The following is a 23,747-nucleotide window of genomic DNA, read 5'->3' as shown; positions in this document are numbered from 1 at the left end:
CACATAATTGTAGGGCCTTGCTCTGCCTGGTCGGGAAGTTTTGGTTGTGCAGCGGGCCTGCAACAGGTACAGATGTAGGGAGGCAGCGGGAGTCCGCCGGGGTGAAGATGGCCACGACTCACCTTCTGGATCTCTGTTCTTCTCTGATGGCTGGTACACAGGAGTGTAGAGAAAGAGGGGTTCTCTTTGGGGTAGGACTTTAACGGCACTTGGATAGATTTCACAAATCAATAGTAGAAAAATACATAAATTTTATTGAAAATACGTAGATAAAAACATATGTGATGGAGTATACATAACAGCCATTTACTGATGATGCAGTATTGCAAGTAGATGGTATATAGAAATTATCCATCACCCATTGCGTTTCGGAGTGTACTGGAGATACACCTTCCTCAGGAGTAGATAGGATATAGAAACTTTAAAAAGTACAATTGTTTTTGAAACAAACACTGGTATAAGGACCACTGACATCTAGTGGGCGAGTTCCATATGACATCCTATAATCCTAAAAAGGGGAAGGAAGCCAATATGATTCATAATAAACTGCGGTATGTTGTCAGGTCCCAAGGTCACTTGTGCTTATGTACATTGTATATAGCCTGGAAACAGATTCATACAGGTCAGCATATTGGAGAATAAATTGAGATAAATGTCAACAACATAATTCCATTCAGCATCGATATTGAGAACATAATGGTCCTTTTTAATGTAAAGAGTAGGGCATAGGAATCCCTATATATATAGAAGCAAACAGAAAGAATGTTTCCATGCCTCCCGAACTAAAGCCTTCCAGAAAGGGTTTGTAGCATATGGCCTCATTAAGGCCTGGGGGTTGCGTGGCCCTTAGGATATATATCCATCTGAGCTCTAATTGTAGGAGGGCCTTGTTCCAGCCCCCCCCCCCCCCCCTAGAGTTAGGGAGAACCCTATCCAGAATAAGGAATTCCATTTTTGGAAAATTCACATTATGGACGATGTTAGTGTGTCGGCCTAACGGCAAAAAACATCTATCCAAGTGCCGTTAAAGTCCTACCCCAAGGGGTACCCCTCTTTCTCTATATTCATATATTTGGATGTTGGCACCATGAAACAATCACTGATATCTTCTTATTGGCACACAGGAGTAGTACCACAGGGGTCGCCAGCAGCGGGTGTAAGGATGTACAGGCCCGGTGATTGTGCAAGAGAGAGACGGGCGCAGGAGAGCCAAGAGGCAGCGGTGACACAGCTGCCAGGTGAAGCAAAATGGCCGCCGCGTCCCCTGCACAGGCCGGAGCCACGGACTGTCCTTCAGGTGGCTGGAGGAGCGCTACGCTAACGGTCCCAGATTTCTCCCTGGTAGCCTGGTGAACTCAGGGGTCTGTGGAGAGAGCCAGGCAGGGCTGCTGCAGAGTACAAAATTGTGGGTGAGCTTCCAGACTGCTCTAAACAAATATTTTTAAAACATTAATCCCCAACTGAAGTTATGAAAATAGATATTTATTCAGACATTCAGATTGTAGTGACAACCTCCATTTTCAGAATCTTATCCTGTTATAGCAGTTGTGTAGGGAGATTAAATATGACTGTGCAATCCATTAGTCATTAGAAAAAATCCAGTGCTCTCAGTAATCACCACTCATGTGGGCATTAGTTCTGGAGACCCTGGTGATAACCAGAAAATCTCTTACTGTGGAGGGAATTCCTCTGACTTTCTGTTTTGGCTATAGGATAGGAGGTGAATAGAAATCTCCTCAATGGAACACAGATGGCAATAAAGCTTGGTGGTAACATTCCCTTATGAGGAGTAAGAAAAAGAGAAAATTAGACATACCAGTAAATTCTGTGTCTTGTGAGTGCAGAACAGAGCACAGGAATTGATTCATAGACCATGGGTTTTATGCCACTATCTTTAGGTGTTTGGACGCTGTCAAAAGCTTTGCTGGGTCTGCCCCCAAATCATTCCCTTTGGTCAATAATTTCCTTTACAGTAATTTCCCTTTGGGATTAACGTTTTCTGAATCTGAATTGTCCCCAAATAACTCCACTCACTCAGGATGGCTCCAGTTTTTTTTAGCAAGCAATAAAATGATCACAGATAGGAGAAAGGGAAGGAACCTGTGTCCTCTACTGTACTCCAAAATGCAGACTTTACAGGTAAGTCAAAATTTCTCTAATTGTTTTCATACACTACAGACACAGGAATCAATTAATAGACTAAAATCAAGGGGTGAACAGCAACGGGCACATGGGAAAAACACCAAGAAGGGTCCACATACCCCAAAAAACTGTTAAAGGTTAGACTGTTTAACACCCATCTAGTAACCAATGGTTTGAAGAAAAAAATAAAACCGAAATCAGGCAGTGGCTCAGCTCCAGGGGGAGTGTAGAGGCTAGGTGCCTACTTCAGCGGGTGAATGGGTTCAGGCAGAGAAGGAAGGAATTGTTCACAGATGGTAAACCCCCTTGAAAAAGGGCAAAATTACCAACAGGGTGGGTGGAAGTGGAGGGACGAACCCCAAAGCAATTATAGCACCCTTTGGCTAACTACACTCGTTGCACCATGCACCAAAGTGAGCGCCTAATCTATGATTCAGGTTCCGAAGAAAACTTTACCAGCTAGCCCTGATTTGCCACAAGGTGCAAGTATGGTTATCAAGGTGTACTTGAGGGTCACCAATCCAAAAAATCTTGATAAAAGTGTCAGTGATAAAAAAGATAAAATAAATCTTGTGAAAAATTGCAGGAAACTCTTCTCCGAAAAGAGAAGCTGTCCATCATATAAGGACACTACTAAGAACTGGAGCATTACTGGGTGGGTGGGGTTATATTGGGACACTGGGGGACAACAAAGCTTTTGCCAGTGTCCAATCACCTGAAGGTAGTGACAGATAACCCATGGTATATCAATCAATTCTTGTGTTCTGTACTGTAGGATAATACTGTACGATAGTAACAGTAAAATATTTATAATAACACAGTAAAAAGGGTTTAATGAAAAATAGATTACAGAGTAAGTTCACCTTTTCAGAAAAAATGAAAAGGTGAACTAACGCCTTACACCCTCCTTATCCCACCCCCCCCCCCCCCCAGGTCTCCGCTGTTCTTACCTCCATGGGTGATGAGCTGTCAGTGTCCATGCAGCCAGTGACAAAAGTGACAAAGTACTTGACTTATGAAATGTGTGCTGGCAGGAACTCTTTGTTTGGTTCTGATTAATTGCTATAAGCAACAAGAAAAATATCTTGTGTCCTGTACACACGATCGGACTGTCCGAAAACAAAACCGCAGATTTTTGTTCGAAGGTTGTTTGCTCAAACTTGTTTTGCATACACACGGTCACACAAATGTTGGCCAACAATTATGAATGTAGTGACGTACAAGATGTACGGTGAGACAATAAAAAGGAAGTTCAGTAGTAATGCGCCAGCCTATGGGCTCCTTCTGCTAATGTTGTGTTTGGTGAGCATTGATTTCCAGCATGCATGGACTTTTGTGCGACGGACTTGTGTACACACGATTGGAAAGTCCGACAACAAAATTTGTTGGCGGAAAATTTCATAACCTGCTAGCCGACAGTTGTTGGCGAAAGTCCGACAACAAATGTTCGATGGAGCATACACATGGTTGAACTTTCCGCCAACAAGCCCACATCCAACATTTGTTGTCGGAAAATCCGATTGTGTGTACGGGGCATTAGAGATTCAAAGATCCCTCTCATATCAATGATATTGATGGTTGATATTATTCTTTGGGATATTATTGTGGGATGAGTCAATAGGAAGCTAGCAGTGTGTTGGAAAATATTGTACCATAATATGTGTGTGTGTGTGTATATATATATATATATATATATATATATATATATATATATATATATATATATATATATAAATAATATACACTAAATGTCCATAGAAAAACTCCATAAATTCTAAGTTCCATATGAAGATGGCTCAATAGCATTATGCCGCGTACACACGGTCGGAGAATCCGTCGGAATGCGTCTTATCGGACCGTGTCGTCAGATAATCCGACTGTGTGTGGTATGCATCGGACTGATTCCGTCCAAATCTCCGTCGGACCCAATTTTCCAACATGTTGGAAATATTTCCCGACCAACTGGGCTGGTCGGACGTAATCCGGTCATGTGTAGAGCATTTTGATCGGACCAAGTGCCACGCATGCTCAGATCAAATTCCTACATCAAAGCTATTGGCTACTAGCCTGAATCTAGTCCCATCGTAACGAAATTATGTCATCACGTTCTGAAAGATCGGATTTTTCGACAACTTAGTCCGACCGTGTGTATGCAACAGTTTCGGACACAATCCGTCAGACAAAATCCGACGGATTTGGTTGTGGAAATCTCAGACCGTGTGTACAGGGGCTTAGAGGCAGTACCCCATAGAGCAAAGCAGAGACTCAGTGGAAAGACAAAAGGGACACACTAGAGGGCGCCAAACTAAGCCCAGTATTAAGACCCCCTTTTTTATTAAAAGACGATGAACAACTCACTTGTGTGTATACCGTAGATAAGCAGGCAAGATTGGGCCAGGAGGAATGCAGCATTGCACCGGGACTTCCAGGAAAGATCCCGGTGCTCTGTCATGGACTATCAGATATGCCTGCTTATGTATACACACGCGAGAGTTGCTTAATGTCTTTTTAATAAACAAAGTCAATCTTAACCACTTGCCGACCGCCGCACGACGATATACGTCGGCAGAATGGCACGGGCAGGCATATGGGCGTATATACAAGTCCCTGCCTGCCCGCGGGTGGGGGGCCCGATCGGGCCCCCCCCGGTGCCTGCGGCGGTCGGCATTCGTTCGAGAGCGATCCGGGATGAGGGGGCGGCCATTCATTCATGGCCACCCCCTCGCGATCGCTCTCGACGAATGGAAATCCTTCGTGACATCACTTCCTCTCCTGTAATGTAAACACAGGAGAGGAAGTGATGTATTCTCTCCTCCGTGTCGGTATTTTTCGTTCCGGCATCGAGGAGAGAGGTTCGGTGAGTTGCACCAACACACCACACATACAGTAGAACATGCCAGGCACACTCACACCCCCCCTTTACCCCCCGATCACCCCCCCAATTACCCCTGCCCCCCCAGTCACAGTGACACCAATTGCTTTTTTTTTTTTTTTTTGCATTGGTGTCATTTGTGACTGTAATAACTGTTAGGGCAGTTAGGGTTAGCCCCCTTTAGTTCTAATGTGCCCCCCTAACCCCCCCAATAAAGGTTTAACCCCGTGATCACCCCCCGTCGCCAGTGTCACTAAGGCTGGGTTCATATTGCAGCGGTTTATGAGAACGGATGTGATTCGCACCGCACTGCAGTGCAAATCACATCCGATCTCTGTGCGATTCGAGTTCAGCCATACAGATTGTATGGCTGAATTCCCGCCGCACCCGCCGCAAATTCGCACGGGACCCTTTTTTTGGTCCGCAGCAGAATCGGATCGCATGGGTGTTCACACCATGCGATCCGAGTTTGCAGATCACACTGCGATATGCGAACTGATCTGGGGGTGTCATTAACATTTCACTGACACTCCCAGCAGTTCGCATAGGGCAGTGTGAACTGCCGCCGGGAGGCATGCGATGCGGGAACCCGCCGCGGATTCGTGGCGTTCCTGCATCGCTCCAGTGTGAACCCAGCCTAATAAGCGATCATTTTTCTGATCGCTGTATTAGTGTCACAGGTGACGCTAGTTAGGCAGGTAGGTATTTAGGTTCGCCGCAGCTTTTTATAGCGCCAGGGACCCCCATATACTACCGCATAAAGCCCCCTGATTGCCCCCTAGTTAACCCTTTCACCAGTGATCACCATATAACGGTTACAGGTGACGCTGGTTGGTTAGTTATTTTTTTATAGTTTCAGGGCACCCGCCATTTATTACCTAGTCTCACTAGTGTACCCCTAAATTTAGGGTTGTCTACTTTCCAAAATGGGGTCATTTGGGGGGGGTTTGTGCCATCTTGGCATTTTATGGCCTTCAAAACTGTAACGCCCTTAGAAAGCCTGAAGGCGGTGCTTGGTTTTCGGGGCCCCGTACGCGGCTAGGCTCCCAAAAAGTCCCACATATGTGGTATCCCCATACTCAGGAGAAGCAGCAGAATTTATTTTGGGGTGTCATTTCACATATGCCCATGGCATGCGTGAGCAATATATCATTTAGTGACAACTTTGTGAAAAAAATAAATAAAAAAAAAAGTTTGTAATTTTCCCGCAACTTGTGGCAAAATATAAAATATTCCATGGACTCAGCATGCCTCTCAGCAAATAGCTTGGGGTGTCTACTTTCTAAAATGGGGTCATTTGTGGGGGTTTTGTGCCATCTTGGCATTTTATGGTAATAGGTAGTGAGGAGTGAAGTCAAATATTTACGCCCTTAGAAAACCTGAAGGCGGTTCTTGGCTTTCGGGGCCCCGTACGCGGCTAGGCTCCCAAAAAATCCCACACGTGTGGTATCCCCGTACTCAGGAGAAGCAGCAGAATTTATTTTGGGGTGTCATTTCACATATGCCCATAGCATGTGTGAGCAATATATCATTTAGTGACAACTTTGTGTAAAAAAAAAAAAAAAAATTATTTTTTTGTCATTATTCAATCGCTTGAGGCAAAAAAATAAAATATTCGATGGGCTCAACATGCCACTTATCAATTTCCTTAGGGGGTCTACTTTCCAAAATGGGGTCATTTGGGGGGTTTTCTACTGCCCTGCCATTTTAGCACCTCAAGAAATGAGATAGGCAGTCGTAAACTAAAAGCTGCGTAAATTCCAGAAAACGTACCTTAGTTTGTAGATGTGACAACTTTTGCGCAAACCAATAAATATACAGTTATTGACTTTTTTTTTTACCAAAGACATGTGGCTGAATACATTTTGGCCTAAATGTATGACTAAAATTGAATTTATTGGATTTTTCTAATAACAAAAAGTAGAAAATATCATTTTTTTCAAAATTTGCGGTCTTTTTCCATTTATATCGCAAAAAATAAAAATCGCAGAGGCAATCAAATACCATCAAACGAAAGCTCTATTTGTGGGAAGAAAAGGACGCAAATTTTGTTTGGGTACAACATTGCATGACCGCGCAATTACCAGTTAAAGCAGCGCAGTGCCAAATTGTAAAAAGACCTCTGGTCATTTACCAGCAAAATGGTCCGGTCTGAAAGTGGTTAATACTGCACTTAGTCTGGCGCCCCCTTGTGTTTCCCTAGTGCAAAACACAGACCAACAATAAATGAATGAGTTGTTTATGGTATGCTTCAATAATGGAATCTTTAGAGGACCACATGTATCTTTGTATTGCCTTCCTCTATTGAGGGAGCAAGACAAAAATGGAAAAAGGTGAAAGAGCTCTTTTGAAATATTTGACAAATTTCTCCAAAGACTGAGGAGACCAATTACCATGTACTTCGTTAAAGCCCTTTTCCATGAGTATTACAGTTGCCAAAAAAAAAAAAAAACACAGAAACCAGGGATTGAATGATTAACATTTTATTTCACCATTACAAAACAGAAAATAATGACTTGAAAACAAGTTAAAGATGATTTAACAAACTGTAAGTGCTGACTATCTTTAAGGGGTAGGGATCAGAGGTTTTCAATATTAGGGTGGCCAAAAAAGCATATTAAACACAACAAAATGTCTCTCAGAGAATAGGCAGTGAGGCATTTACTTTTCCTTGAACCTGCTGTGATCCTCAGTGTGACTCAGATGATAATGTAATATACACATGTGCTTTAGCACATTTATTCTAATTGGCTTCTGTCACAAAGAGATTGTCAACTAATCTGAAGATCTGTGTGTGATAATGAACGCTTCTGATGGTGAAAATATTCATTATTCCTTCTGGGTAACATGCAAACAGCCTGAATCTCACACATTCACTACATGCACTGCAGGTTTGGAGCCATTTATGACCAGTCTCAGGCACATACAGGTCAGTTGAACATTACCCATCTTGCTGTTGGCATGTCAACTGAAAATGACTTAGAACTATTAAATGTGACCTGTGTACAGCCAAAAAAAGAAAACCAATGATCAATCTAATTTGATGAAAGGTTCCCAAGCAAAGCAGGATATCAACACAGCCACGTCTTAAGCAATGAGTCTTGCTTTCTCCACGAATATGTAGATATGCCAAACTGTACCAGGAAATTATATCAGATGATCTGGCTAACCATTGCAAACTCATCATCCATTCTTTTTGAGTGGAAAATGAAGGGTGAAAGGTGGTCAATTGTGCTGTTAGTTTGCATTAAACATCAAAGCACCAAAGCAGTTTAAGCTTGTGGCCTTTACAACAATGTACGGTCATTCTGACATATACTGAAAAGTCTCTTTATGTACCAACACTGTATTTTTAAATGAAAAGATCTCAATTTCAAAGTGCAACATAAAAACCATCCACCAAAGCAACACATCCTAAGTTAATATAAGCAGCTTGAATGACATTTTTTTTATTCTGGCTTTGTGCATGTAAACCTGAACTGTAACAGCCCACTGTGGAGCTATCCCTGTGCTGCCATTTCTGATAAGGGGGTATGCTTCTATTTTCTGGATTGAGACAGCCCAACGATGACTTCAGCAGTGCAGGACATTCCCTGTGGTCGACAGTTCTTATTTGATCTCGATCACCACATTAGATGACCAATCATTACAAAACCATTTATTACATGCAATCGATGCAGGTAACAGAAGCACCAAACTACAGTTCCACTGTATACGTCTCTGGTCTATGCTTACAGGTAATGGGAATGCAAAAATCAACCATAATAACATTTTTCTTGGTTTAGAGAAATAAGAATTGTGACAAAATACTTGCCAACTGGTTGCTGCTCGTTGCAGTATTAAATGAGCCAAATAATTCAGTTTGAGGGAGGCCCTGATTATAACAGCTAAAACAGCACCGTGAGCAGAGTAAGGTGCAAATTCCTGGAAAAACTTGTACCATCAACAAAAATAGAGAATCAGAGTGATTGCCACAGTGGAGAAGACACATTCTTGACCGTGGAAAAATGATAAATAATTATAACATGTATTATGTAAAAAAATAAAATCAAGCATTTCACTTTTATATGAACAAAGCCATCACCAAAGTGAAGGCAAGAAAAGAACCATTCTTGCAGTCTCTATATTCTTTTAAAAAGTTGCACATGGCAAATAGCCATCGACTGTGTCTAAAGAGTTCTGGGTCACTTAGGGTTCTCAGTTTGACTTTAAGGCCAATGTGACATCTGAATGCTGGCAGCTGCCAATTGGTTTGTTGCTGGTTTCCACACACATTACTCTTCTGCAGACAAGCTGCATACAAGTCCGTGTCTTCTTCCATCTGTGATAGCTGTGAGGATTTATTAAGAGCATTGCATGATCTGAATGCTAGAAAATTAAGCAACGTTTAAAAAATTAATTATTTGGTCTTCTTTGCGTCTTGTGTCTTGACTTTTATTCTATAACTGTTGTACTGAGAGTCTGTGTTGAAGAGTTTGTCCCACCATGTGAATGTTGATGCGTAGTTACCAATGAAATTCATGTGATGAAAGTCATGGAAACGGGCGCCGGCATAAAATGGGACCAGGTGTAATGGATTCAGAGGAATGTCATAACCACTGAAAAAGATATGGATGTATTATTTCAAAGGCAATTCACAGAACAGATTCATGTTTTAAATTAGACAATTGACAGTTCATCAAATGATATATTCATATAATACAAGCTTCATTTCTTTTGTGACATCTGTAAAATTTGTCTAAATGCACGAAAAAATATAAAAAAATAAAAATAAAAACATATTCTGGCTGGTTATCCTGTCTCTGAAGCTACACATGTACTATAACAAGTAATGCTGGTTCTAATATGTATCATCTTCTGCCCTCACATCTGTCTTAGCATGGCTGACTGTATCCAATGCAGACCTAAAGGCCAATTCTTAATAGTTATGTTACGTACTTAAAATAGAAACCATTTAATTTTTATATGTATCTTCTCTATTCAGAGTTACAACAAAAAAAGGCCTGTGTGTGATTATCCATTCTAGAACAGCCTCTCTCAACCATTTTAACATCGAGGAACCCTTGAAATAACTTTTTGGCTGCCAATAATTCCTACAGTATATCTATGACCCATGGAACGTTAGTGTGATGGTGACTGGCAAGAATCCCCCTCTTAAAGATGGCTAAAAAAAAAAAGATAGTTGTCAGCGTTTACTTATGTGAGAGTCAGAAATTGTTCACCACTCAAGGAACCCCTAGCAACCTCCTGAGGAACCATAGGGCTCCACAGAACCTTGGTTAAGAAAGACTGTTTTAGATCAGGGGTCTCCAAACTTTTTATACAATGGTCCAGTCCTTCAGACTTGGGGGGGGGGGGGGTCAGAATCTGGCCACTGGGAGTACACAATGCCCCACCTTGGGTGCCAGTGAGAGGAATTGTGCCCCATTGTTGTTGTCATTGGAGGAACTGTGTCCCATCATTGGGAGGAATTGTGCCCCATCTTGGTGCCATTGGGAGGAATGGTCCTCCATCATTGGTGTTATTGGGAGGAACTATGCTCCTTTGTTGGGGGTCCGTGAATGAAATACTGCCCAAGGGCCAGATAAAAGCAAACAAAGGGCCACAGTTTAAAGACCACTGTTCTACAGTGCCTTAAAAAAAGTATTCATATCCCTTGAAATTTTCCACATTTTGTCATGTTACAACCAAAAATGTAAATGTATTTTATAGTGATTTTATGTGATAGACCACCACAAAGTGGCACATAATTTACTCTGACACCCCCAACCAATTGCCTTCAGAAGTCACCTAATGGTTTAATTGGTTGTCTGCGAGCTGGTTGGTAAGTAAGCTTGTTTTTTTTCCCTTGGATTTATCCTTGGCCCTGTTTATATCTTTTGATCCTGGCACCAGTGTTTTGGCAGAAAAAACGCTTGATACTTGTAGACACGTGTAACGTGTTTATGTGCATCAAGCACTTGGGCAATAACTCATTTAATTAACCAAAATAATAATTTATTATGGCCACTGAAATTAATTAACGTTAAAGTGTTAAACGCGCCTTGTGTTAGCGGTTAGCCTTTAGCTGCTGCTTCTTGATGCATTGGCAGTGGGGTTTTCTTTCTGCCTCTAAACTACACTAAATGGTTATATGTGATGCATACACAGGTAGGACCGTTTAGAGAAAGAAAAAAAAGAAAAAAGAAAAAAAAAACGTCAGATGCCCCTTACAGCAGTGTTAAAAACATCCAGTGTGCATGAAGCCAAATGTAGTGGAATTTAAAATAGGGGCACTATTTAGGGCACTTTCACACTGGGGCATCAGCAGTAATTTTAACGGCTCTTTACCGTCGTTTTAGCTGCGCTTTTCCGCTTTTAGTATACACCGCTCTTAAAGCTCCCCAGACAGCACTGCCAAAACGGCTGCAAATCGATTCGGCAGCGGCGCTTTGCAGGTGTTGTTAACCCCTTCATCGGCCACTAGCGGGGGTTAAAAGCGCCCCGCTAGTGGCCGATGAAGGGGTTAACAACGCCTGCAAAGCGCCGCTGCCGAATCGATTTGCAGCCGTTTTAGCAGCGCTGTCTGGGGAGCTTTAGGAGCGGTGTATACTAAAGTGCCCCAAAGATGCTGCTTGCGGGACTTTTTTTTAATGTCAAGCAAGCGCACCGCTCCAATCGGAAAGCAGTCAGGCTTTCACACTGAAGTGACAGAAGAGGCGCTTTATATGCGCTATTTTTAGCGCTAAAATGCCTCGGTGTGAAAGTGGCCTTAAAGAATTGCAAAAAGCTAGAACTATAGGAAAGCAACAATTTATTTAAACTACATTATATTGAATGTGTTTTTGAATAGAGATAACTTGTTTTTGTTTATTAATCGGTAATCTAATCTGAGTTGTTCTTTATTCTGAACATATTAAAATGTATCTATCCAATTAAAGAGTAAAAGAGGGATTGTAAATGACTCTAAAGCTGCTTCGGTGGGTCCAAAAATGGAAACTCAAATATGAACACAATCTTACGAGAGGTTATTTGACACTAAGGACTATAGCAATATAGTGTATATATATAGTAAAGCTGACCATACTTAGATGACTAGTATTTTTTTTATTTTATTTGGCAAGCAGGGTGAAAGAGAAAAACAAAAAACTAAAAACTGATTCCTCCATCCATACAAACGAGACTGAGGAAGGAAACCCCCCCACTGTGTTTCAACTTGTAGGTTTGACAAAGTCAATCTAACAATCCCCTTTTGTCAAACAGGGACAGCCACACACTGATCGAAATTCAGCCAATGCCTGCTGAACTTCCATCTGTTTATTATGTCCAACTTTATAGTAAAATCAGCTAGCACAAGTCGCAAGCAAATGTTTATTACAGAACTCTGCTTACCTGTGGACATCTATTGTTTCCAGGAGTCTGACTGTAACCCAGGCCCAAAGAAGGATGACGTGATTACAGAAAATCATGATTCCGATAAAAAATCCAGCTCCTAATATCAGTGTTTCCAGAGGATGTGCATACTCAGCCTGCATCCCAAATGGAGACTGCAACACACATACAGCACATTATAACCATGTACCTCCAATCCATCAGTAACAGACTTTATTTAAAGAGAAAATATTATTCATAAAACAGAATTCAGTTGTAGAAACAAGAAACTGTAATTACCATAAACTCATGATGTACTTTGTGGATGTACTTATAGATGCGTTTGTGGTGCAGTGCACGGTGGAGGAAATAATGCCAGGTATCTTCAATGACGGCACAACCAAAACATTGCGCCAGTAATACATACCTGTAATCACAAAAGCAAACCAATGGAGTTGATACATAGACAGAAACAGTTTACGTTCTAAGCAATACTCCCTATGTAACTACTAACATAAGGCAGAAGCTATTATTCGTTTAAAACACGCAAGAATATATTATGCTTAAAGAAGAACTCTCACTTTAATATTTTAAGTGCTTTGTCCCCAGGGGGTGCCCCCTCCTTTCTCTCCCAGGGCCATCAGGCAATGTACTTGCAAGGGCACGGATGCTTGATAACCTTGTCTCAGTTCCAGGCACTTGTCCAAAACAAGCAGCGGCAATAAGAATATGGCGGAAAGTGGAGGGGGCCAGGGGATAGGGCATGTCAATAGGTATATGGCAGAAAGTAACGGAGGGGCTAAGGGATGGGGCATGTCAGCCTTCTTTCTGCCGCCACTCGTCTTGGGCAAGTGCTTAGAGCAGAGAGAAGCACCAGTTATCAAGCAGTGCCATGTAGCCAGCTACATTGTCAGGTGGTTGGGCGGGGGTGGGCGAGGTGGGTCACCTCCATCCAACCTCGTAGCTGGCTTACAAAGCATGTAGAAACATGGGACATACTACTACATGAACAAAAAAAAAATTGGAGAAATATTTTAGATAAGAATGTGTTTTGTAGATGTGTATTCTGTGTTCACCTCCACACAACATTTGCAACTGAACATAAAAGATAATACAATTAAAGCGGTTGTATACCCGCTGAAGTTTTCTTTTTCTCTTCCTGACCTGCAAAGGAAAAGGCATAATGAGCATGAACATGTTCCCTCTGCGTTTCTTCCGGGTATCGCGGCTCCGGCGCTGTGAGTGGCTGGAGCTGTGATATCGTCACTCCCGTGCATGGGAGATTTCTTTCCAGCAGGGTCTGGCGTCTGCCGGACTTTCAGCCGAGAGTCCCCTGTGCGCATGCGCAGCTGCAGTTAGCGGCGCATTTCGAGGAGAATATCTCCTAAACTGTACAGGTTTAGGAGATATTTTTTTTTACCTACAGGTAAGCCTCATTATAGGCTTTCCCGTAGGTAAAAGTCAAAAAATGTACTATACAGACACTTTAAGGATCAAGGAAAGGTACTGTAGATTGTATCCAGCTTAGTAACTGTATGCACACATTTAAACAAGTGCTGGACTGACTACAGGATGACAGTTATATATCCTGTACTTTCCCTATGGCCTAGGAGTGTGTCAGGGTCTATCAGTTGTCATACTTGTTGTTTTTATTTTATCTCTCTTCACCGAATGCGGTTTTGTAAATTTGATATTTCAGGCATTTTCAACCGCTTTTCAATTGAACACTTCAAGGTAATCTTGACCATTTTGACTGTATTCATGCTGCTGTTTGCCTTGATCTATTTTAACATTTGTGCAAAAATAAGCTGAATAAAAGTTGTTGAATTGCTTGAAGATTGACCTGTGTATGACCAGCATACAACTTCAGAATAACTGCAGACCTAGGCCCTGCACTGGAAGGTGGAAGCACTGGCTTTTTCAGAAGTTTGTGTGTTATGGTTCCCCTTTACAGTACTCAGGACAGTTATTATTCAACACTGCATTTAACACAGAACAGATATGCACATATGTGAGTTATATTGCAAGCTTGTTGTTTAGCTTGGTTTTGGGGATACTTATAGGTTAACTCCAGGCAGATCTTACAAACACTGATTAAGGAAGATAGGTATTATTAAGGCCCGCTTCACACTAGTGTGCTTTCAGATGCAATGCCAGTCGCACAGAATCGCACGACAATGGAGATCACATTGTTTTCAATGGTGCCCGTTCACATCAATGCAGCACAGCACAGGGTCCTGTGCTACTTTGGTGCAATTCCAGCATGATTTTGATCTCATAGAATATGCAACCCAAATCCAAAACACAACTACATAATTGTACTGAAAAACAGATCAAACTACAGCTGCAATAGTGTGAACCTAGCATAAATTTTTACTTTTGGTAAAGGTGTCCTTTAAGTAAAGCCTGTCTGCCAAAATACTTACATTTCTCAACAGAAATACAAAAAGCACAGTCACTTCCAGCACTAATAGGTCTTCCAAGGTGAGGAGTAACAGATGTCAGATAAAATGGTGGTGTGAGAGGTATATATGGTATCCAAAACTGGGTGGATGCTGCCTTCCTCAGATGGGGTAATCCGAAAGGTACTACAAGAAAAACAGAAATGGAAGGCGCACACACCTAGTGCATTACCAAAGATAATTTAATAATAATGTTTTATATAAAAGTGGGTACTCACAAAATGCAACTGAAAAAAGGCCATAAAAACAATGCGTGGACATGCACAGAACACGGGGTACAGCTAACGAGTTTCAGGGGCGCACCCCCTTCCTCAGAGCTAGGCTTAGCATTGTTTATATGGCCTTTTGTCATTTGCATTTTGTGAGTACCCACTTTTATATAAAACATTTTTATTATTAAATTATCTCTGGTAATGGACTAGGTGTGTGCGCCTTCCATTTCTGTTTGTCTTGTAGTTACCTTTCTCAAGACCTCAAAGGTATTTTTACAGGCAGGCTGCACTCAGGGGGTGATTGGTTTCCTATAAATGTATGTTTCAAATGCAATTGGTTTAAAGGGGTTGTTAACCCTCATTTAAAAAAATAAAATAAAATAACCAACAACTCCCATGTCACTGGATTTGATTGACAGCAGCGGGAGCCGATGGATGCTGATCAAATGTTGGTTTTCCTGCATGAACGTTCGACAGAAGCCAGTTGTTAGTCCAGATTCTGTTGAATAGACAGCAGTACACACAAACCGAACATTGGCTGGTTCAGCAGAATTTTTGCAAATACCCTGATTAAATATGAAAGCCAGTATGTTGCCAGTTTTAAGAAAGATCATCAATGGCATCCCCCACCCATTTCTCTTCTGTTAGGTTTACTTTAAAACGCATAACAGTCTCTCACCATCGAGGCATGCTATTCCAGTCATATGGAATGTTGAAGAACTCTGTGAAGTAGTATGTGCCGCAGATCAGAGGAAGCTGGATGCAGAAATGATTGAACAGGAGCATTTTAAAGCATCTCCACTGGCCTTCCCATGTCTCCGGCCTGTCCTATAATAAAATGATATATGGATACAATCAGAACATGAGATGCCAGTAATAAGCATACATACAGTCAATACAAAAGATGTTGAAAAAAATAAATTAAAAAAAAGTAAAATAAATAAAATAAAGCCAAAAAATGCTCCAGTCATCCTATAAAGTGTTTAATCAAGCAGTCACTCTCAAGTTAATTAGCAACAGTTCCAATATACAAAGTACAGATAACTATTATGTATAGCTATTACTGAGCTCTTTGTCTAAAACATTGAAGAGCTTGAAAAATTCAATGGTGCAGTATATAAAAAATAACCTGCTGTAAAAATAAAGTAACACTAAGCACCTAAATCAAACACAACAAAGTGAAATGATCTGCATGCTGGTAAAGATATTATGTGACAGTCACATGTCACCTATCATTACCTTATGGTAGCCTTCAAAACTAACCAGCTATTGGTTACAGAACATCAATATACCAGTATATTAAAAAATTGTTCAAGAGGAATATAACATCATATGATATGCTCGGACCGGTTCTATATACCAACACCATCCCTGTAAGGCCCCTTTCCTACTACTGCGACTTCAAAGTCATGCGATTTTATGGCTGTGATTTTACCGCAATTTCAGGGAATGCCTGTGTAACGCATCAAAGTCGGACCAAAGTAGTACAGGGACTACTTTGAAGTCAGTGAGATTTGAAGTCGCACAGATATGAATGGTACTCATTGGAAGTCATGGGGTATGACTTGTCATGTGACTTTGCAGTCCCAAGACAAGTCGCACAAGTGTGAAAGGGGCCTAAGTATTCCAATTATTAATTTTGTTTCTGAAACTTTCCTATAAATGTCGTAAAAATAAATGCTTAAAATGAAATGAAAGCATGAGTAGTGTAAATTATTGGAAATATATCAAGAAAACAATCATTGCGTAAAGGAATGAGAAGTCCAACCATATTCCTAAAGTCCATGCTACTTATACAAGAACTAGGCACAGATTTTGAGACTCCATAGCTGTCAGCACTGATATCATGGCATGAAGTTAACATTGAATTATGACCCTAGATTTATTGCTCTCACTCCATCTGCAGCAATACCTCATAGCTGGCACAATTTATATTTACATACAAATGCTTTCCCTACCATGCTCATTTGAATTGGGCTGTGTATGGGAGTGACAGCAGTGTATTTGCATGTACTTTATATCCTTTTTTATCTTTTTTTTAGCCACAAGGTGGCTAACATGCTATTTGATAGCTTCCTATCTGATAGATTTGGGCAGGTGACAGGTGCTTTTAATGGAGACTTCAGGGGTCTATGAGGCCCCCAATGTTTCCCTTAACCTCCACTGCAGCTAATCAAGCACAGATTCTGCTTAATTTGCTAGATCCTTGGGTACAAGGAATGACAGCTGTAAACCCAGAAGTAACACATGCCTCTTCTGGGTTTATTAGTCGGGGGGGGGGGGGGGGGGGGGGCGACGACTGGGGAATGGATGTGGCAAAAGGCACACATTCACAGTCCGAAGAAAGTAATATAGACTAGAGCAGCCCAGATCACTTACCTGAAAGACCTTCACAAGTTCTTAAAATCAACGACAAGCTCACAACAGCAATGAGCTTAATTGAACCCCTTGTATATCAAGTAGTACAGTATATAAATGTATGTTGGTAGACAAGGGTATAAAATAAAAAGCAATGCATTCACAGAATAGTAGGCTCTCTTAAGTGTGTGTCAAAGCCCGAAAAATTACCAGATAGTTTCAGGTAGTTGTGGGCGTGTGGATTCAGCTTTTGTAACCCGTAATACAGCCCCAGATGCCTAAGCAGCCAGGTTACAAGGCCAATGCAGGTGGACAGCTGGCATTTAGATTTCTGTATGGTACAACCCAACTAAACCTTATGCACCAACATTAATTAACCTTTAGGGAGTTTCTCACCAAAAATATAATTGTTATAGGGCAGGGATATGCAATTAGCGGACCTCCAGCTTTTGCAGAACTACAAGTCCCATGAGGCATAGCAAGACTCTGACAGCCACAAGCATGACACCCAGAGGCAGAGCATGATGGGACTTGTAGTTTAGCAACATCTGGAGGTCCGCTAATTGCATACCCCTGTTATAGGGGATGCCTAAAACTTTACTTGTATCTTATTGCAGATGTCTGGGAAAATCAGATAGCCAATCAAAAAAGAAGTTCTGCACACCAACTGTGTACAGAAGGCCCACATATTGTCATATTGTTATTACATTTTACAGCAAATTACAACAATGCAGTTTGAGAAGGACAGGTAACTTTAGAAAAAAATTACAATATGGCATGTGTAGCAATTGTATATATTACCTTTTTTTATTTGCTATATTTTTTTCACAAAAGTGGAGTTACTCTTTAAATGTTCATTTTGAAGAGGCTAGGTCAGGTGTTAGGGTTTGCCAGTGAAGAGTTTAGTGTTAGGACCCCAGGAGAATCTTCTTGTTTTTGTCTTGTGTTCAGTGCAGAAAAGCCCATACCAAAAAACTGTTTGCCAGGCTTCCAGCAGTGAAAACAAACATGCCGCAGGATCTGGGATCTGTATTACCCATTATCTAGAAAATTCTGAAGTATAAAATTACAAAAAGTACACTCATTTCATTGAGAAATGTTCCTTTATGCAGAATAAAAAGCTTGGTGGCACTGCAGAGTGTTTTAAACCCTGCAGGCAGAAACAAATACCCTTGTAGTGCCCCACCCCCCGCTTGCACTACAAGGGATAAATGTTCATTAAAGTGGAGCTTCACCCAAAAGGGGAAGTTCTACTTTAAGTTCTCCTCCCCCCCCCTCCTCTTGCACATTTGGCAGGGTATTTTTTTCTATGGGCGGGGGGGTGCAGGTAACTAGTTTTGACAGGTACCCACTCCCACGACCCCCTCTTCTCCTCCCTCCCTGTGGGACTCTTCACACAGTACAGTACGTGCATGTGCAGTGGGCAGACCTTTGCAGTTTTCCATATGTCTAAAAATACATAGACCAGTGCTGGACCAAATGCACTGGATTACAGATCCCTTACCTGTATTACAAAACATCCCTAAACATCTTCACATTCTGAAGCCTGTGCAGGTAAGCTTTAAGCTGAAGCCTTGGCTTGATCTGTATTGCCTATTTACATTGGTCCTGCTTGGCACAGTGTAAGTGGGCATATCTCATACCTGATGGGCTACTGTGGAAGCTGACAATTACATAGTAGTGGTACTGGGTCCTGTGTAAATTCCTCTCTACAAAGTGACCGCAAGGGCTCGCTCACTCAGCACTGCTGCCAGAATGCCTTGTATTTTTTTCCAATGGATATAAGGAGTTCTCAGTTTGGACAAGGTAGAGATTGTTACATCACCACCTCAATTCTCCACTACAAGGTGTTTTAGGAATAGTAACAGTGTCAAGCAAGTGAAACCCTGTGGTCAGTGTGCAGAAGGTAAGCCCTGACCTGTAAGGCTAGGTCAGTGATGGCGATCCTTGGCACCCCAGATGTTTTGGAACTACATTTCCCCTGATGCTCCACTACACTGCAGAGTGCATGAGCATAATGGGAAATGTATTTCCAAAACATCTGGGGTGCCAAGGTATCACTGGGCTAGGTGTCAACATCACTTATGCAGCTCTGCAAGATGAATTTTGCATGGGCATAGTAGCCCATTCTTTTAAATGGGCTTCTGTGCCTCCAGAAAATGCAGGGAAAAGGTTCCTGCACCCTTTCTGTTCCCAGTGTGTAGGGGTGCAATTAGGGTTAATGGCACCCTCTACGCATCTCCTGAGTGGCAGAGCGATTTTCAGTGCGGGAGGTTGCAGCTGCGGAAACAGGTGTGAATCTGCAGCCGCAACCACTCGCACAAGTTTGAATCTATCCTAAACCTGAAAAGACCGGAGCTTTGACTGTAGTAGCACTGACTACTACAGGGATTCTCAACTTTCCCCGAGGTCCTTCAGTTATAAGATATGCAAACTTACACTGTGCCAAGCTGGGCTGATGTAACTATGCAATAAACATCATATATCTGGAGCGATTGATAAAGAGGAAAAATAATATGAAAAGACAGACGCACCTGCTGGATTTTAAACCTCTGCATGAATGGTAAGAACTGAAAAAGAAAGCCAGGCAGGCAGAACATGAAGTAGATGGCTTCATGGACAATGAGGGATCCCCATGTGGCAATTTGGAACTTGGTGTAGTTGTCCAGCATGTAGATCCAGGCATGTTTAAATGGTCGTTGTAGAGGATTGTCTGGCAGGAGAGAGTCAATGTATTCAACAGCAAGGTATGCCGAGCTGAGGATGCTGTCGTTGGAAGCCATCGAGGAGTCTTAGTACACGAAGAGTGACAGAGAGCGATGGGGTTTTCAGGGGAGCCTGCAACAAACACATATACACTTCTGTCATCATAGAGAATACAGCAACATCAGGGGCAGTCCTTGTCCAAACATTATATAACACAATGCCCATATACATTCTACTGTGTGTACAGCTCTCTCTCTTATGTATGTGTATATATATATATATATATATATATATATATATATATATATATATATATATATATATATACATACATACATACTGTATATATATATATATATATATATATATTTAAATTCATACAGACAATACCAATATACATTTTACTGTGCCTGTGTCTATATATATATATATATATATATATATATATATATATAAATATACACACACAATAATCTACTAATAAATTAAATACGCACACTATATTCTAATAATCCAAGCTGGATGTTTCTAATTAAACGATCAGAAATAATAAACATGCATATTGATATGTGGGCAGCGATCGTATGATCAATGATTGACAACCGATGTTTTTTGTCTGCTCGCCCCTTCTAAGTAGATCTAGGGGTGTTCGATCGCTCTATAGGGGAGATGTACTAAAACTGGAGCACTCGGAATCTGGTGAAGCCTTGCATAGTAACCAATAAGCTTCTAACTTCAGGTTGTCCTATTAATCTTTGATAATAAAACCTAGAAGCCCATTGGTTACTATGCACACCAGATTCTGTGTGTAAATCTGCTCTGATATGTATAATTCTAATATCCCTATATAATGATATATATCATAATATAACAATAATATACAGTCGTGTATTATAGAAGGATGGAAGCGCTCACCTTCCTCAGGACGCCGGCAGTCTGTCAGCGCTCTAAACCCTTCCCTCGTCTTTATATGTTGAACTTTTTCCTCTTCAGCACCGGGACAGAGAATGCTCAGCTGTCACGCAAACACCGAGCGATGTCTTTCCCGGCCTGCGATTGGCCACCACTGCTACGCACTACCGACGTCACGGGAGCGGCTTCGGTTTCTATTGGAAGCCGGCATGGAGTGAGCCTAAGCCGACTCGGACTGGTAACCAATCGGCATCCGGGGCTGGTTCTTGTCACTATTGCCACGCCCCCAGCAAGGCACTACGTTTGTTACATGACCGACGAATTGCTCGCAATGGGCGGAGCTGGAAGCTAGGGTGGTTGCTAGGGTAACAGCACCGCCCTTCAAATCTGAGGCGCGGGAAGTAAGCGCTTGTCGTTTAGCGTTTTGTTGTAGTTGGACTCGGAGCTGACAGGATGCGGGGCGGCGAACACTCGCTTCGAGTTAAAATTCGCTTGACAATGTATGAAAGGGTTAAAAACGCTGCATGGGTGTGGGAGCAGGAGACCGCCATGTGACTCAGCGAGATCCTCAGTGGTGCGCAGTCATGTGTGTAGGTGAGGTGTTATGTACGGTGCTGTGTACAAATACCCCGTGCAGTGCCTCCAATCAGGTTTTACTGCATGTCAGGAGTGTGAGGATGCAGAAGAGCAGACACCTCACCTCCTCACACCACTCCACACCTCACACCCCACCTCCCCAACCCACACCACTAGGGGGAACTAGAAGAGACGTTTTCATAGTTGCAAACATTTCAACAACCGTTTTTTATTTTTTATTTTTTTTGGGGTTCAGCAAACTGTTGAAGGGAGAAAATGTACTTTAACCACTTCAGCCCCAGAAGGATTTACCCCCTTCCTTACCAGAGCACTTTTTGTGATACGGTACTGCGGCGCTTTCAGGCCCCTTTCACACTGTTTTTAGCAGCGCTTTACCACCAATTTCACTGCGCTATTCAGCCGCTAGCGGGGCGCTTTTACCCCCCTGCTAACGGCCGAGAAAGCTGCAGCAGTGCTATGCCGGCGGTATAGCTGCGCTGCCCCATTGATTTCAATGGGCAGGAGTGCACCACTCCAAAAATGCTGCTAGCAGGACTTTTTTTTTACCGTCCTGCCAGCACACCACAGCAGCGGCTCTTTCAGGGCGCATTGCAGGCGCTATTTTTAGCGCCTGCAAAGCGCCCTGTGTGAAAGGGGTCCTACTGAGAATTGTCCAGTCAGGCAATGTTGCACCCAAACAAAATTGACGTATTTTTTTCCCCACAAATAGAGCTTTCTTTTGGTGGTATTTGATCACCTCTGCGCTTTTTATTTTTTGCGCTATAAACAAAAAAAGAGTGACAATTGGAAAAAAAAACTATATTTTTTTACTTTCTGCTATAATACATGAATGAATGAAATACTTGTATAGCGCACAATGCGAACTGAATCGCCTCTAGGCGCTGTGTTGAGCTTTGATCATCTGCTAAAGGAGGAAGGTCTTGAGTTTTTTCCTAAAAGCCAGGTGATTTTCTTCCAGGCGGATGTTGATTGGTAGAGCATTCCATAGCCGAGGACCTTGGACAGCGAATCTCCGATCTCCCTTGGATTTATACCGGGCTTTGGGCACGAGGAGGAGGTTTTTGTTGGCTGATCGAAGACTGCGGTTTGGTGTGTAATGAATATCCCTAAAAATATATAAATAAAACAAACTTCTTTCTCAGTTTAGGCCGATATGTATTTTTCGACGTATTTTTGGTAAAAAACTAAATTGCAATAAGCGTATATTGATTGGTTTGCGCAAAAGTTATAGCGTCTATAAAATAGAGGATTGATTTATGGCATTTTTATTATAACTTTTTTTATTAGCAATGGCAGTGAGCAGCGATTATTATTATTTTTTTATTGTGACTGTGACATTATGGAGAACACATTGGACACTTTTGACACTATTTTGGGACCAGTGACATTTATACACCGATCAATTCTATAAAAATGCACTGATTACTGTGTAAATAACACTGGCAGGGAAGGGGTTAAACACTAGGGGGCGATCAAGGGGTTAAGTGTGTCCTAGGAAGTGATTCTAACTGTGGGGGGGTGGGCTACAGCTCACATGACAGCGATCACCACTCCCAATGACAGGGAGCAGTGATCTCTGTCATGTCACTATGCAGAATGGGGAAATGCCTTCTTTACATAGGCATCTCCCGTTCTGCCGCTCCGTGACATGATCATGGGACACTGGCGGACATGGAATCTGTGGGACCCACAGGCACGGTCACGGAGGGCGCGTGCCCACAATGCCGCATCTTAAAGGGGACGTACCCGTACTCCTATTTGCGCAGCTGTGCCAATGTATATCGTCATGCACTGGGCGCCCACAGTTAGAATGCCGGTGCCGTGGAGAGGAGCGGGGCTTCCTGCTTCCGCATCGCTGGACCGTAGAACAGGTGAGTGTCTGATTATCAAAAGTCAGCAACTACACTTTTCTTTCAAGAAACCAGTTTGAGATGATTTGAGCTTTGTGACATGGTGCATTATCCTGCTGGAAGGAGCCATCAGAAGATGGGTACACTGTAGTCATAAAGGGATGGACATGGTCAGCAACAATAGTCAGGTAGGCCGTGGTGTTTAAATGATGCTCAATTGGCACTAAGGGGCCCAAGGTGTGCCAAGAAAAAATCCCCCCCCCACCATTACACCACCAGCCTGAAC

The 23,747-nt window shown here is 42.1% G+C and overlaps 1 protein-coding gene across 1 annotated transcript; it reads right to left on the bottom strand.

Annotated features, from left to right (window-relative positions):
* Positions 1-7,481: 7,481 nt before the first annotated feature.
* On the bottom strand, positions 7,482-21,176 carry MSMO1 (methylsterol monooxygenase 1). The gene is made up of 6 exons (XM_077477163.1): positions 21,018-21,176; positions 19,931-20,234; positions 15,718-15,866; positions 12,665-12,791; positions 12,386-12,540; positions 7,482-9,612 (listed from the first exon to the last, which is right to left on the bottom strand). Exons 2-6 carry the CDS (start codon positions 20,177-20,179, stop codon positions 9,414-9,416), a joined length of 879 nt encoding a protein of 292 aa, XP_077333289.1. The 5' UTR covers positions 20,180-20,234; positions 21,018-21,176; the 3' UTR covers positions 7,482-9,413.
* Between the last annotated feature and the right edge of the window lie 2,571 nt (positions 21,177-23,747).

This window comes from Lithobates pipiens, unplaced genomic scaffold (assembly GCF_037356315.1).
Source record: "Lithobates pipiens isolate NorthernLeopardFrog02 unplaced genomic scaffold, aLitPip1_a1.2 Scaffold_13, whole genome shotgun sequence".
Lineage (NCBI taxonomy): Eukaryota > Metazoa > Chordata > Amphibia > Anura > Ranidae > Lithobates > Lithobates pipiens.
The sequence above is the reverse complement of the archived record's forward strand: the minus strand, read 5'-3'. Positions and strand labels throughout refer to the sequence as shown.